This window comes from Drosophila willistoni, assembly GCF_018902025.1.
Source record: "Drosophila willistoni isolate 14030-0811.24 chromosome 2R unlocalized genomic scaffold, UCI_dwil_1.1 Seg167, whole genome shotgun sequence".
Lineage (NCBI taxonomy): Eukaryota > Metazoa > Arthropoda > Insecta > Diptera > Drosophilidae > Drosophila > Drosophila willistoni.
Genome location: NW_025814050.1, coordinates 12,623,225 through 12,636,868, shown reverse-complemented (window position 1 = coordinate 12,636,868; position 13,644 = coordinate 12,623,225). Strand labels below are relative to the sequence as shown.

Here is a 13,644-nt window from a genome sequence, read left to right as displayed (position 1 = left end):
ACCTTCCAAAAAAAAAATGTATGCTAAAAATTCCTTCTTTAATTGTAATAATGGTAATGTATAAATAAATATAAAAGAGAGAAAACCATTGAACATAATGAATTAAATGAACAAGTTGTTTTGTTATGAATTTATTCACACAGTTTAAAAGTTAATATAAATTACAAAATGGAATCCTTTAGATACGCTGCAGATAAGTGGACAGAGCCCAGAAGCAAAGGCTAACAAAACCAAAGCTAACCAGAGAGTTAAAAGTATTGGCTCCACCAGTGCCAGCATTGCCCAAATCCAATTGCGAGGCCAGCTCCTCGGGAACATCCAAATAGACACGCTCCACACCAAAGCTAAAAATTAATTCTCTCAATAGGGCAACATCCACATAATCACCATCGGATGACCAAATGGTTAAAGTGCTTTCATTTGTCTCATTAACAGCTGCCACCAAATTATGTAACCGTTCAGCACTATTGGCTGCAATTCCAGCACGCACTGGAAACGTGATGCCCATAGCCAGTTCCTTGGACAGGACATTGTTAGATTTGAGAGTGTCCAACATGGCATCGCATTGTTCCTGTGTGTATTCACCTTCTCGGAAATCGGCACCCCAATTGGTGGTCCAACCAATGGAAAGAACAGCCTGCTTATAACGCATGCAACCGGCAAAGAAACGATCCGGATCCACGGGAACTGTTTTATTCTGCTCCACTGGGCCACTGAGAATATCGGCGTTTAGCCAAATCGGATAGGTCATCTATAAAGATAATAAATTGATTTCTGATCTGGATCTTTGATGGAAATATTTTCTTACATTTGGTATGGTGACATCTAAAATGTCTAGGGAACCTTCGAATACTTCAATAGATTTAAAATCCAATTTGACACCCTTTTCGGCACCCTCATGGTCATCATTATAGTCTTTGATTTGATTTAGAAAGTCTTCTAGTGTTATATCCGAAATCGTGGCTGGCGGATGAGCCATAACGGGTAAATCTTCACCTTCGCCATTGATCTTGCCCAGCACAATATCGGCTTCAATAAAATCAATGTCACCTTTAATAAGAGAGACAAGGGCAAAGAATTTTAAAATTTATGTGATACAAAGAGTTGCGTTCAGGGCCGGATTCAATTAGTTTAGGAGGGGGAGGACAAGAGCGATGGGGCGTCTCTAAACCAGAAACTAAAACGATTTTTATGTTTTACATTTACAAGTTTCTCAGTCCCTGCCGGCTCTGTCAACTCCTTCACCTGCACTTTTCGAAATCCGACCCTGGTTATAATTACTTACCGCTTAGAGCCGCGTCCAGCAATTGCTGACTGTTGACGGCATGAGCCCAGCTGATGTCCGTCAAATTTTTGACCTTGGCTTTTCCTCTTATTCTGACCATTGCATCAATGGCTTCTTCAACTTGTTCAACTTCGTAATGATAATAACTGCTGGCATTTAAAGCGATTCCATTGATGGGGCCCACGAGTGCTTTATGTGAAAAATTGGAATTAATGCACACATACATACATACATACACACATTCACACAAATGCCACTAAGTACATACATATGTATGTACATATATGAAAATGTCGATGGGGAACGTGAGCAAAGTGCGAATGTGTGAAATAGATAAGTGTATCAGGGAGGGAAATTGTGCGGGGAGGGAAATTGTGCGATGGAGCATGGGTTTCTTACCTTTTAAAATACCTTTTCAAAAATGTACATACAAATGTGTGTATGAATATGAGCTCTCATCAATTGAGTCCAATAAGAATGGGTATGAAAATGAACAAAAAATCAAATGACTGCTGAAACGCTGTTGCACTGAAGCAAACAGCCAACAACAATTGAAATGTTTATATGTATTTTTGTTTTCTTTTTTTTGTAGTTTCTAGCGCAGTCGCAGTTACAAGTGCGCGCAATTTGAATATGATGTAAAGATTTACCATGTAAGAATAAATATAGAGTAAGTATTGTTATTGATTTTGACCCCAGTTGAGGGCTATCACGAGAAACGGGAAACATTTTCTGCACCAGTTAACAATCAACAATGTACTGAATAACGATAAGCCTAGTACAAGCAATTAACAATAAAGTTATTGGCACGTATCTTAAGCTTTCAATTGATTAAATTAATCTTTCTTAGTTGCTTGCTCCCACAAGTAATTAATAGATGTTCACAGCAAATTACATAAAGCTCAGATTTTGACCATTACAATTACAAATGTCAAATAATATAAATAATATGCATGGATTATTATTAATGTTATAAGTTTTCTCCCTAATTGGAAATTAAAAAGCCGTACGTCAAAATGTTATTGAATTTAAATTTAAGCGCCTTGGCGTAACGGTTAAATGTTAACATAACAGCGATATGACCGTCAAGTTAGCGACACTGTTATACTCGAGTTAACGACGGTCCTCTGTTAACATTTTTGAATTTTTTTTTTTTAATTTTTCAGCTATTTATTAACGTTTTAGAAAAAATAAAGCCTTCAATTATTAAGAATAGACGAAATATTTGTTTCAATTCGATTTTGGGGGTTGAAGCTAGTTTTTGCCTGTTGAAATCAATCTATATTTTGGCACATTTTGTATGGGGAAAATCATGGTTGGTTCATAAAAATGCAATTTTCTCGAAAACTGTATGAAACCGCATAATAAACCTTGGTGGGGATATAAATGAATAACTGGGGGATTATCTGGCATTCACTCGTCAATAAGCCGTGTTTTTGGAAAGGAGATACACGAAAGCGAAAAATGACTTTTTTGCGGAGAAATTGTAAATACATGGAATGCTCAAAAACCCCCAAAACTGAATTAAAACAAAAATTTCATTAATTTTTAATAATTTAAGGCTTTATTTGCTTCAAAAAAGTTAAAAAATAGCTGAAAAATTTAAAAATAAAAATGCAAAAAAATGCACTTAACAGAGGGTTAACAGAGGACCGTGGTTAACTTGACGGACATCAACGATTGCTGTCAAAGGCATCTCGCCAAAAAAAAAGGTCATCACTAAGTGCAACTTTTTATTTTGGTATTTCTGTATGAAACGCTTTAGGAACAAATTTCAAGACAGAAATTAAAACAATTGTTTATTATTATTTTTAGAACAATTCAATTGTTATTTGCACAGCTACAAAAATGATGGTAAGTAGAAAAGAAATTGCAAAGAAACTGGGAGACGATATGAAATAAGATCTTTAGTTGTAAAAATGCAACAAAAGATAAATTACTAGTTGACGCACACACACACACACAGACAAACAAATTTTCTTATCAATAAAATGGGCGTAATTAAAATATGCAATAAACTTTTTTTTTTTTATGTAGGACGGAACGGATGAGTCAAACATACTAAATAGTCCCTCGGCAAACAATGGAAATGGTATTACATTGGAAATCGGTTCGCCTTCGAATCCCCTGGCGAATCCAGGTCCAACTTCGGCCGCTGGGGGAGCAACAAATGGAAGCGGCGGGTCGGCCACCTCGCCGGATAGTTCATCCACATCAGCACCAGTGACGACACCAGTCGGTGGTGCTCTGCCATTGGGGGAAAATGCATTGCATGTAGAGATTTCCGATGCGCTGAGTGAAAAAGAAAAGGTCAAATTTACAGTCCACACAAGGACAACGCTGCCAGGATTTGCCAAAAAGGATAATAATGTGGTGCGACAACATGAGGAATTTGTATGGCTGCATGATCGCATCGAGGAGAATGATGACTATGCGGGCTATATTGTATGTTTCTGTATTAAAGTTGTTTGACTTGCACAGTAATTGATATGAATTATTTTCTTTTTGTTATTTAGATTCCCCCATGCCCGCCCCGCCCAGATTTTGATGCCTCACGCGAGAAACTGCAGCGTTTGGGCGAGGGTGAGGGTAATATGACCAAAGAGGAATTCAAGAAAATGAAATCCGAACTGGAAGCGTAAGAAATTGACATTATCTTTAAGCTTTAAACACGTAAAAATAGAATTTTTCTTTATATTCAGAGAATACTTGGCCACCTTTAAGAAGACAGTCGCGATGCATGAGGTATTCCTAAGACGGTTGGCCAGTCATCCTGTTTTTCGTGTTGATCAACATTTAAAAGTATTCCTTGAATACGATCAGGATTTGTGCGCCAAGCCACGCAAGAAGATGGCCATTTTTGGTGGCTTTGTCAAATCGTTGGGCAAAACAACGGATGAGATATTGCTAAGTGCCACAGTTCGGGATGTGAATGATTTCTTTGAAAATGAATTGCAATTTCTTACTGAATATCATGGGCATTTGCGTGAGGCAGCCGCTCGAACTGAAAAGATGACACAACGACACAAAGATGTTGGTGATTCGCATCAGAAAATATCCAGTGCTCTGACTCAATTATCCACAATTGAAAAGGGCAATGTTGAGACTTTTGTTGCCAAAGCTGCCGAGGTTTTTGAAAAGATTAAGGTTAGCAGGGGGAATCTAAGAAATAACTAAACTATAACTAAAATAATTTTGTATGCCATTGTTCTTATAGAATCTTGAAACTCGTGTGGCTAGCGATCAGGACCTTAAATTGGGCGACACCCTCCGCTATTATCAGCGTGATAGTGATGCCGCCAAAGCCTTGTTAATACGTCGCCTACGTTGCCTGGCCGCCTATGAGACGGCTAACCGTAATTTGGAGAAGGCTCGTTCGAAAAACAAAGATGTTCATGCGGTAAATATGATTTCAGGAAATAAAACTAAGCAAAAATGGAAAACAAATAATTCATTTCGTGCAACGACCACCCTTTCATTGTTCTGTTTTTAACATGCAAAACAAATTTTTTTAAACAAAAAAATCCTTTGTTCTTTTGTTCACATCTCGATCTTTCGCGCTTTCACTCTGTCTCTGTATGTTGTTGTTGCTGTGGATGGATTTCATCCGCTGCAGCCTCTGGATGTGCAAGAGGTATTTGGCAAATTGTTCTTCATTCAAACAAACAAACAACACACACACAATAAGTTCTGTAGATTATCCCTTAGTAATTGTTAAAAACCCAATTCAAATATTATATATCTATATTGGAGTTGCCGCATGCTTGCTCACATTTTATGTATATATGTAAATGTATATGCCCAACGTAGCATGCCCCATATTGTGTTTAAAACATTGTCTAAAATATAATTATTTTAACCATCTAATTGTTATTAATGACATTCGAATTGTTTAGGCTGAAACTGCTCAGGCCGAGGCATGTGAGAAATTTGAATCAATGTCAGCCTGCGGCAAGGAAGAGTTAATTGGTTTTCGTAATCGTCGTGTGGCGGCTTTCAAAAAGAGGTAAGTTTATTTATCAATTAAACAATATGTTCCAAAGCACTCAGTAAAATAAAATTATGTTTTTCTAGTCTCGTTGAACTCTCCGAACTGGAAATCAAACATGCCAAAACCCAATACGAATATCTTCGTCAATCTTTGTTGGCCTTAAAGGAAATTGCCTGAGATATTAAGCAGGAAGATGATGGTAATGATGATGATAATGATAATGAGGGGAAACTGGACGCAAATACCATGTCATCCGCACATTGTTTACACATAGAATCATAGCCAAGTCCTCCCTGTCCCCTCTATTTCTTTATATCCTGAAGTAAATCAATTGTTTTCATTGCTAAGCAAAAAAAAAAAAGTTTTAGCAGTTTTATAAAACTCCTCTACCTATCTCTCTATCTCTCATTTTATTATTATTATTATTATTATTATATATAATAATTATTACAGTTATTGTACTATATATGTATTAATTTTTTGTTTTGTTTTGTAAAACAAAACGCTTTTATATTGTGTCTAACGAGCATTCCTTTATAAACAAAAGAACATAAACACATTTATATTGTAAACGCATTGAAAAGCTGAATATATTAAAAGAAGAAAATTATATGAAGTGATGAAATATTATTGTATTATACGCTTTATACTCTACACACAGTTTATGGTATTAAATTTAAGTAATGTTTATGTATTGAAAAATTGCTTTCCGTAAACCTGTTTTTGATTGTTTTTTGTATCTATAGAAAGTCGACTGGTTGTCATAGATCAACAAATTGTTAGCTCTAGGCAACATAACAAACACCGGTTGGAATTTTCAGTAGCCTAAACACGCACAAGAACTGCAACCATTTAAGAATTCTACTCTCAAATTACCTTAAATTGTTAAAATATTAGTATTTTAAAGTTATCTTAGCTAGTTACTTTTTCGTTTTCGCATTCACAATGGATGAATTTGTTTGTCTGGATTATAAGAAGCCACCGAACTCTGTGGTGCCCGATATGCGGACCTCTACCTATCGCGGACATCGTCATATTACGGATGTGCGATTGGGCAATAAATTGAATGCCAAATTTCCGAATAAAAATATCTATGTGCGAGATCCTTTGCTGCATGAGAAACAATTTTCGGAATATGGAGCCAACTACGAATGGAAGGTAAGTGGAAGGAGAGAAGAAGAATTAAAATATTCAACTAATTTTACAAAAAAATTTCTTCTTTCAGTATGGCGATCCGAATATTATGCGAAATCCTTCGCTTAATATGAATGTTCAATTCATGAAACCCTTCGATCAGGGTAAAATACGTTTTGTAAAACGAAAAATGAAACCCATGAGCAGTGTAAGCATGGACACATATACACCCAAGGATTTGCCACTGGAGGAAGATCCTTTACCCATAACCATGCCAACGCCGGTGCAATCAACCAAATTGATTATTGATCGCTCCAAAACGAGTTATAGCAAATATTTAGATCCATCGGCCACCACATATAATTTAAGCTATGTACGCTATAATCCCTTGGAATTGCAAGCTGGAGTCGCGGCTCATGATAATGTCACATTTTGGAATTGGAATGAACATTTGCCGGCGGGTAAGAAGGTAACGCGTGAACCCGATGAGAATATGTGTGATACGACGGCAGCCAAAAAATGTCCCAAGCGTATTTTGGAATACCAGAATCAAACGAAACGTGTCCCGAATACTGGCATGAAAACCGAAGTACGTGATAATTACAAGGATCCACGTGTCGATAGTATGGACTATGATTTATCCGATGTGAAGCCAATATTGGTGCATGAACCGATTACACCGTTTGCTAAAAAGAGCGAATATGGTATCTACGGATCGGGAGAACCAGTTTTGAAATATGTTTAAATTAAAGTCAATATATATATATACAACAACAAAAGTACTTTAGTTTTTATTCCTTTGACTCAAAGACAGTGAAACTATGTGGCATTAGATTGTAGATAGATGTAACCAAGATTTCATCATCATCGCCAATGGCCGGAATGGCAGCCTCATCTTCCGGAGCTTTGGCTATATACAGGGGAATATCAGCTTTGGCGAATTCAAGTATAAACTGACGGCATACGCCACAGGGTGTGGTAAATCCCGATGGATGACAGGCAACTACAGCTCCAGCTGTATATTTCAGGACACCCTCGCTAATACCCTTGGCCAAGGCAGCACGCTCAGCACAACAACCGGGAGTGAAGGCCGCATTCTCGATATTACAGCCAGCATAGGCTACACCACTCTTAGAACGGAATGCTGCACCCACTTTAAATTTACTATACGGGGCATAGGCATTATGCCGTACATCCAAAGCCGCATCCAATAGTTCACGGCCAGTGTCATCTGTCACCCAAGAAGAGAATCATTTTTACAATTGTAATTTAAATATCCCAGTTATTGCCGACTTACCCAGCTCACAGTATGTGGTAATGTATTCATCTAACATCTTGGGATGTGGCAGATTCGGAGAGGTGCTAATGGCTTTCTCATTTACAGCTGCCTGCGCCACCGCCGCTGCCTTTGTTTCTCGTTTGTCCACCTCACATTGAAGTTCCTTCAATGCATCCATATAGCCATTCAATTTTTTATTTAGCTTACGCTTATTTAATTCCATTTCCATTTCGTTGAGACATTTTATGTATTGCTTAAGAAGTTTACGTTTTTCCAACATTTTCTTTTATTTTAAATTAATACAAAAATTTAAAGGCCAAAATAATTAATGTTTGTTTAATTTCTAATCTAGTCTAATCTATCCAAAAGTAAATTTTTGTCAAGAATTTTTGAAAGATAAGGCATAGGCTATATACATATACATTCGTATGCCATGGATTGTGGGGATTCCCCATTTACTTTGTTTTGCAAAAACCTTTGTTAGTGCATTTTTATACCCTTGCAAAAAGGGTATATTCATTTCTTTTTTAGACTGTAATTTCAAATCGATTTTAAAAAGTATATCAAAATGGGAATTTTGTTTACTTTTAAAAGACATCAAACAATTGAATATTTTTAAAAAAATTTATTTCGATTCAATTTTTGAAAATAATTATGATTTTTTGCGAAAGTTTCCAAAAAATTTAGCTCTTGAGATTATAATGCGGATTGTATTTTTCATTTTTCAAAAAATAGACTAAATTAGAGCTATGTGAAATTAAGGTTTATTGGAATACTTTGCTGTTTATTGAAATTTGTTTTTGCGCTTGAAAAGATAACTTGAAATTTTAGCACGATTTATATTTTAAATTAAAATTGAATTTAAAATCATTTAAATGAGTTATCACTTTTCCAAAATTACAAGTTTCTAAGAATAAGTCGGATCGGTTAACTATAATGTATAGTTCATAACTTGTAAATACATGTTTAAGAAGATGTAAACAAAAATTAATAAAGTTAGCTATAGGTAGTAAGAAGATTGGCTGTAATTTACAAGCATACAAGGGACCGGATGATAAATTTAGTTGTTTTTAGCGAATGTCAAAATTAAACATATACATATGTATGTTATTTTAATACACAAAAATATTGGTAATGTCTAAATTCATAAAAATTATATGATAGGAATCATAGATTCAAAAAAGAGAAAAGCAAGGGTGTAGAAGTCTCGATACAGCCTAAGTATCTCCGGTTTACTGGATTTTTCTGAGAAATGTAATAATGTACATAACAAAGAGTCGAATTGCAATAATAATCTTGACAAGAATGGGGAATAAGAATGTCAGTAACAAAAGCAAATTATGGGAAGTCCCCTAAAATATGGTAAGATATATGTATATTCTTATTATAGAGAAAAACATTTAAAAGGATTTTAGATAAGAGAAATAGGTTTATTTAGAGAAAAGGCCCAAATAGTTACATTTTGTATATGTATAAAGGTATGAGAATATAAAAAAATGAGTTACATTTTTCAATTACAGTAAAGGTAACTAAAAATGGTAATAAAAATGAGTTGTGATTTTAAAAACTACCCATAAACCTTTTTAATTTATGGTTTAAAAAACTATTAAAGAAATTGCAGTTCATATGAGCTACAATATTGTCGTGAAACCATAATTTAAAAGATAGAATCAGCCCATCCCAATACATACATACATACATATACATATGTACATAGTAAACTATAGGGGCTCGTCATGCCCTCCTCTCTCTCATTATTGACGCAATTTTGATGAAATAATTATATATATTTGACACACATTTGAAGAAAAATAAACAAAATAAATACGGTCATTTGCTAAGCAGAATGTTTTGTTTACTACTGTTATTTTTACTTTATTTTAAAAATGATTAGATTAGATTACAATTAGATGTAGATTGATATTGAACTGGATTTTCGCCAACCTTGAACTGCCTCAAAATTATTACTTCCGATAGGTGTGAAAACTGCTTGGCAACAGATTAAAGATTGAAGTAGATAAAATTGGATCATCGGGATGAAAAGGATCCTCCTTAGTCTCAAGTCTATGATCTAGAGCCTGTCCTATATAAATAGGAATATCAACGGTGGCAAATTCACGTATAAATTGCCTACACACACCGCACGGAGGTGTAAAAACATCCTCCTGATAGGCCACAACGGCACCCACAGAGAATTCTCTGGCACCTTCACTCACGGCCTTGGTCAGGGCTGTACGCTCGGCACACGAACATGGTGTGAATGCTGCATTCTCCACATTGCAACCTGTGAAGATTTGATTCGAGGGTATGGCGCGAAATGCAGCTCCCACCTTGAAACCACTGTAAGGAACATACGCATGTTGACGGACGGCAAAAGCTGCCTTTAGCAGCTCTTGGGTTGAAGCATCTACAAACCAAACAGGAAAAAATAACTTTATTTCTGAGAATTATTAGATCAAAATTTTGAGGTGGAAAACTTACCCAAACTACCAAAGGTAACTACCTCTTCGGCTTTGTCGGGGCGGGCAAAGTTCTTAATTAAGTTTGACATGATGTAATTAATATTTAATAAATATATATGGCTTTTTTTCAGTTAGTTAAAGTATATTTATAACCAAATTATGTGTGCGTGGCTCCCGTGTGTTTCTCCTTCGAACGTCCGCTGGCAAATGGACGGTTTGTGATCTCTGTTGTTAGCTATGACGCCTAAAGCCGTTCGTGGTGTTGTTGGTGGTGGTGGCAAAAATAAACATTTGGTCAAATAAACGAGAGCCAGAGAGAGTGGAGAGCGGTGTGGGTTGTTGATAAGACCCATTCGAGCGTGGCATAAATAATATATTAACAGATGCTTTCTTTTTACAATGGTATTGGAACGATCGGGTAATTACCCGTATAGTATATACGATTCTCTACAACTTGTGTAAAAAAATAATAATAAATTTTTATTGCAATATTTTTCATAATGAAAATGTTTCTACCAATGGGCAATGGCCCAAACAGATAAAGTATACAATTTGCTATAGAATATTATTCATTCAGTCAGACAATAAGACTCCAAAAGGCAAAAAAATATTGTCATTTTTCGTATGGCCTTTATTTAAACAATTGTTTAAAAACTATTTATGTATTTTCGTATTTATCTGTCCATTATTTTCAAAGAGAAAATATTCCACTAAAATTCTTCATTACACGTATTTCTAGTAAAAAATACTATTAGGAACTAAAATTAGTACACATTTGAAAATTTAAATAAAACGGACAAACAGACATTTGGAATAAAAGGATTTGAAAATATCTGTGGATGGATAGTTTTGGTCTACAACGTCGCCTGATTTTGAAGACTGCTGGTGGTATGGCTGTAGATGATTCTGGTGGCCGATGAGGATTCTGATGGTCGCTTTACCAAAATACCCGAACCACCGACAGGAATATGTATTTCGCCTTAACTTCCACCTGCTGTGGGTGATGTAGGCAATGACACCAAATCTAAAGAATCTGATGTGGCGTCTTGGCCATCGTATGAGCTGCATCACCTATTCCGGTTTCTGAATCATTTCATTGGTACGAGGATTAGCAATAAACGTAGGCAAAGCATCTGTCAAGGATATACCCGCATTAGCTCCCGCTGGCACTCCCCCCGCAATTGCTTTGCTGGTGGTTTTTAAGCCACTCTCACTACCATTCTCACTGGCCACTTCCTCCCTCCCGGTTGATGCTGCATCATAATTGTTAGTGTATTAACTATATTCACTGATAAACCAAAACAGTTCAACAAATAATCAACACTAAACAGCTGTTTGAGAGTGACATTTTCCAACACTGTCCCCGCACTATTAATACAGTGGACTTACGGTTAACAAACCACCGAGGATTCGTATTAAATGGAAAAAGTAAAGAGTTTGGAAAGGGAAATTTTTTGTATGATGGATAAAATGGGTACACTGGACAGCTCTATTATGTGTTTTGGGGATTTGGTGAAATTTTATTTGTTAAGGGAAACTTGTTTCATAAAAAAAGGCGTCCGTTATGACAAATGTTTGTTATATGGTGGCGTTCGTTATCCAAGGGTCCACTGTTAAGCCGTTTGTTTGCATTAGGTGTTTATGTATGTGTGAGTGCTCTGAATTTTCTTGTTATCACAAAAACACAACATTTTTTTTAGTCACTATCGGAAAAATTTCCCCATTAGTTACCATTTAGCTTTACTTAGTGAGTGATTGTTTTCGTTTTGTGATTCTGCTTTCATATTTTACAATGACTACGTCGACATCATCCCTATCCAGTACAGCGTCGAATCATCAAAGGCAGCCCTCGCAGGACGTAGAGATCAATATGGCTAGATCTGAGGGCGGTGCAAGTGTGCCAGAGCGTCTGCCTCCAGTTAACGCAGATGACCAACGCTTTCCCTATTGCATAGTTTGGACTCCGATACCAGTGTTGACCTGGATTCTACCGCTAATCGGCCACATGGGTATTTGTACATCAAGTGGAGTTATTAGAGACTTTGCCGGACCTTATTTTGTATCTGAAGATAATATGGCCTTTGGACGGCCAGCACGATATCTGCGACTGCATCCAAAGTATGTGAACGGTGGTTCTAATGCCTGGGATGAGGCTGTTTCCAAGGCATCCGTATTATACGGGACCAGAACACATAATATATTCTGCGACAATTGTCACTCTCATGTGGCCACCGCCCTGATTAATATGCGCTACAAAGATAGCTCCAGTTGGAATATGGTAATTCTTTGCTTCTGGCTCTTCTTCTGCGCCCGCTATGTGGGAATTTTGGGATTCATCAAGACATGGCTACCATTTGCAATACTAGTGACAATTTGCGTGCTCTTGGGTGTTTACTTTTAAACAAATATGTAATTCAACTTCCTTAACAACATTATATTAGTTAATTTTTTATTGTATTTAAAACAAAAATGTTAATTTTATATATTTAATGTGACTCATATTCATTTTGGCAGTTTTACTTTTCGACAGCTTGCGTTATCTCGTCGGCAAGCTCAAGAAGCTTCTTCCATTGTTGTATGGAAAGAGAGATGCCTTTCTTGCCTGGCAAAATTTCTCCGTTTTTCTCGTAATGCTCACGAATATCAACCATTTTGCGACCGCGGAATTCATTTATGCGTACCTGACGCAACTTTTCCAAAGTCCAGGTGGTAGATCCATCACCTCCTCCACCGGTGTCCTTTTTGGCGGATGAAGTAGTGACTTCTTTTGCTTTTTTGCTAGGCGGTGGATTGCGCTATAATATTGACATTCGAAATCTCAATTACTTTAAGAGAAAGATTTAGTTTCTTATTTGTATCCTTCTGGACTTGACATTTTCCGATAAATTTATCTTTTTGACATATTTGATGCTTTTTAATTGATTCTACTCGTGTGCAAACGGCTTACCAATGAGAGATTTTAACAGATCTTAAACAAACACATGCAATTACAAACGCTTTTTCTAAAGAAAGCGCGCTCTCTTTCTTAGCCGGCATTCGATCTGAAATACTACACTTACATCTTCTGGACCGCTGTCACTATCGGAAGTAGTTGACTTGCGGCTCTTCTTAATCTTGGGCATCTTTATTTCTATTATATGTTATTTTCAAGAAATATTACAGATAATTTAATACGGCTGAAATAGCGGCAGTTCAACCTGGGCAGTTCTCAAAAATAAATATATTTTTTTAGAGTGACCTTATTTATTTTTAGTCAGCAATATCGTGATTCGTGATTTTCGTGATATTTTTGGTTTGCAGTTTCAATCAAAATTTTTTTAAATTGCACAAGTTTGTTATAAAAAGCTTACCTGATTATGAAGCTTGAAACTAGTGGTTAGCTAGATCTAGTGCATGTCGGATATATATATTATTTTAATTTCTTTCATTTCGATTTGTTTGTAAAACTATCGCGTACGAGTTTGTCCATCTCAATTTAAAGAAGATGGTCAGT

General features: G+C 36.2%; 7 protein-coding genes across 10 annotated transcripts; 3 read left to right on the top strand and 4 right to left on the bottom strand.

Moving 5' to 3' along the window:
- Positions 1-115: 115 nt before the first annotated feature.
- Positions 116-2,003, bottom strand: LOC6641944 (protein FAM151B). 2 transcript variants are annotated; one of them, XM_023175746.2, is made up of 4 exons: positions 1,936-2,003; positions 1,286-1,474; positions 809-1,050; positions 116-751 (listed from the first exon to the last, which is right to left on the bottom strand). In XM_023175746.2, exons 2-4 carry the CDS (start codon positions 1,383-1,385, stop codon positions 179-181), a joined length of 915 nt encoding a protein of 304 aa, XP_023031514.1. In that variant the 5' UTR covers positions 1,386-1,474; positions 1,936-2,003; the 3' UTR covers positions 116-178. The 2 variants fall into 2 exon arrangements, with proteins under 2 accessions (XP_023031514.1, XP_002064866.1); XM_002064830.4 differs by lacking the exon at positions 1,936-2,003 and adding an exon at positions 1,685-1,808.
- A 1,022-nt stretch (positions 2,004-3,025) lies between these two features.
- Positions 3,026-5,901, top strand: LOC6642208 (sorting nexin-6). 2 transcript variants are annotated; one of them, XM_002064829.4, is made up of 8 exons: positions 3,026-3,139; positions 3,323-3,730; positions 3,802-3,923; positions 3,988-4,432; positions 4,503-4,685; positions 4,902-4,919; positions 5,182-5,291; positions 5,360-5,674. In XM_002064829.4, exons 1-8 carry the CDS (start codon positions 3,134-3,136, stop codon positions 5,451-5,453), a joined length of 1,386 nt encoding a protein of 461 aa, XP_002064865.3. In that variant the 5' UTR covers positions 3,026-3,133; the 3' UTR covers positions 5,454-5,674. The 2 variants fall into 2 exon arrangements, with proteins under 2 accessions (XP_002064865.3, XP_023031382.1); XM_023175614.2 differs by lacking the exon at positions 4,902-4,919 and having other exon boundaries at positions 5,360-5,901.
- A 117-nt stretch (positions 5,902-6,018) lies between these two features.
- LOC6642207 lies at positions 6,019-7,189 on the top strand. Its single transcript, XM_002064828.3, has 2 exons — positions 6,019-6,434; positions 6,502-7,189. Exons 1-2 carry the CDS (start codon positions 6,222-6,224, stop codon positions 7,153-7,155), a joined length of 867 nt encoding a protein of 288 aa, XP_002064864.1. The 5' UTR covers positions 6,019-6,221; the 3' UTR covers positions 7,156-7,189.
- Positions 7,171-8,075, bottom strand: LOC6642206 (cytidine deaminase). The gene is made up of 2 exons (XM_002064827.4): positions 7,708-8,075; positions 7,171-7,641 (listed from the first exon to the last, which is right to left on the bottom strand). The coding sequence occupies exons 1-2, from the start codon at positions 7,967-7,969 to the stop codon at positions 7,202-7,204; spliced, it is 702 nt and encodes a 233-aa protein (XP_002064863.3). The 5' UTR covers positions 7,970-8,075; the 3' UTR covers positions 7,171-7,201.
- Positions 8,076-9,538: 1,463 nt separating this feature from the next.
- Positions 9,539-11,458, bottom strand: LOC6642205 (cytidine deaminase). The gene is made up of 3 exons (XM_002064826.4): positions 11,369-11,458; positions 10,171-10,395; positions 9,539-10,096 (listed from the first exon to the last, which is right to left on the bottom strand). The coding sequence occupies exons 2-3, from the start codon at positions 10,238-10,240 to the stop codon at positions 9,654-9,656; spliced, it is 513 nt and encodes a 170-aa protein (XP_002064862.1). The 5' UTR covers positions 10,241-10,395; positions 11,369-11,458; the 3' UTR covers positions 9,539-9,653.
- A 351-nt stretch (positions 11,459-11,809) lies between these two features.
- On the top strand, positions 11,810-12,608 carry LOC6642204 (transmembrane protein 222). Of its 2 annotated transcripts, XM_002064825.4 has the most exons (2): positions 11,810-11,898; positions 11,973-12,608. In XM_002064825.4, the coding sequence occupies exon 2, from the start codon at positions 12,022-12,024 to the stop codon at positions 12,550-12,552; it is 531 nt and encodes a 176-aa protein (XP_002064861.2). In that variant the 5' UTR covers positions 11,810-11,898; positions 11,973-12,021; the 3' UTR covers positions 12,553-12,608. The 2 variants fall into 2 exon arrangements, with proteins under 2 accessions (XP_002064861.2, XP_023031548.1); XM_023175780.2 differs by lacking the exon at positions 11,810-11,898 and having other exon boundaries at positions 11,912-12,608.
- LOC6642203 (RNA polymerase II transcriptional coactivator) lies at positions 12,565-13,383 on the bottom strand. The gene is made up of 2 exons (XM_002064824.4): positions 13,211-13,383; positions 12,565-12,946 (listed from the first exon to the last, which is right to left on the bottom strand). The coding sequence occupies exons 1-2, from the start codon at positions 13,271-13,273 to the stop codon at positions 12,668-12,670; spliced, it is 342 nt and encodes a 113-aa protein (XP_002064860.1). The 5' UTR covers positions 13,274-13,383; the 3' UTR covers positions 12,565-12,667.
- Between the last annotated feature and the right edge of the window lie 261 nt (positions 13,384-13,644).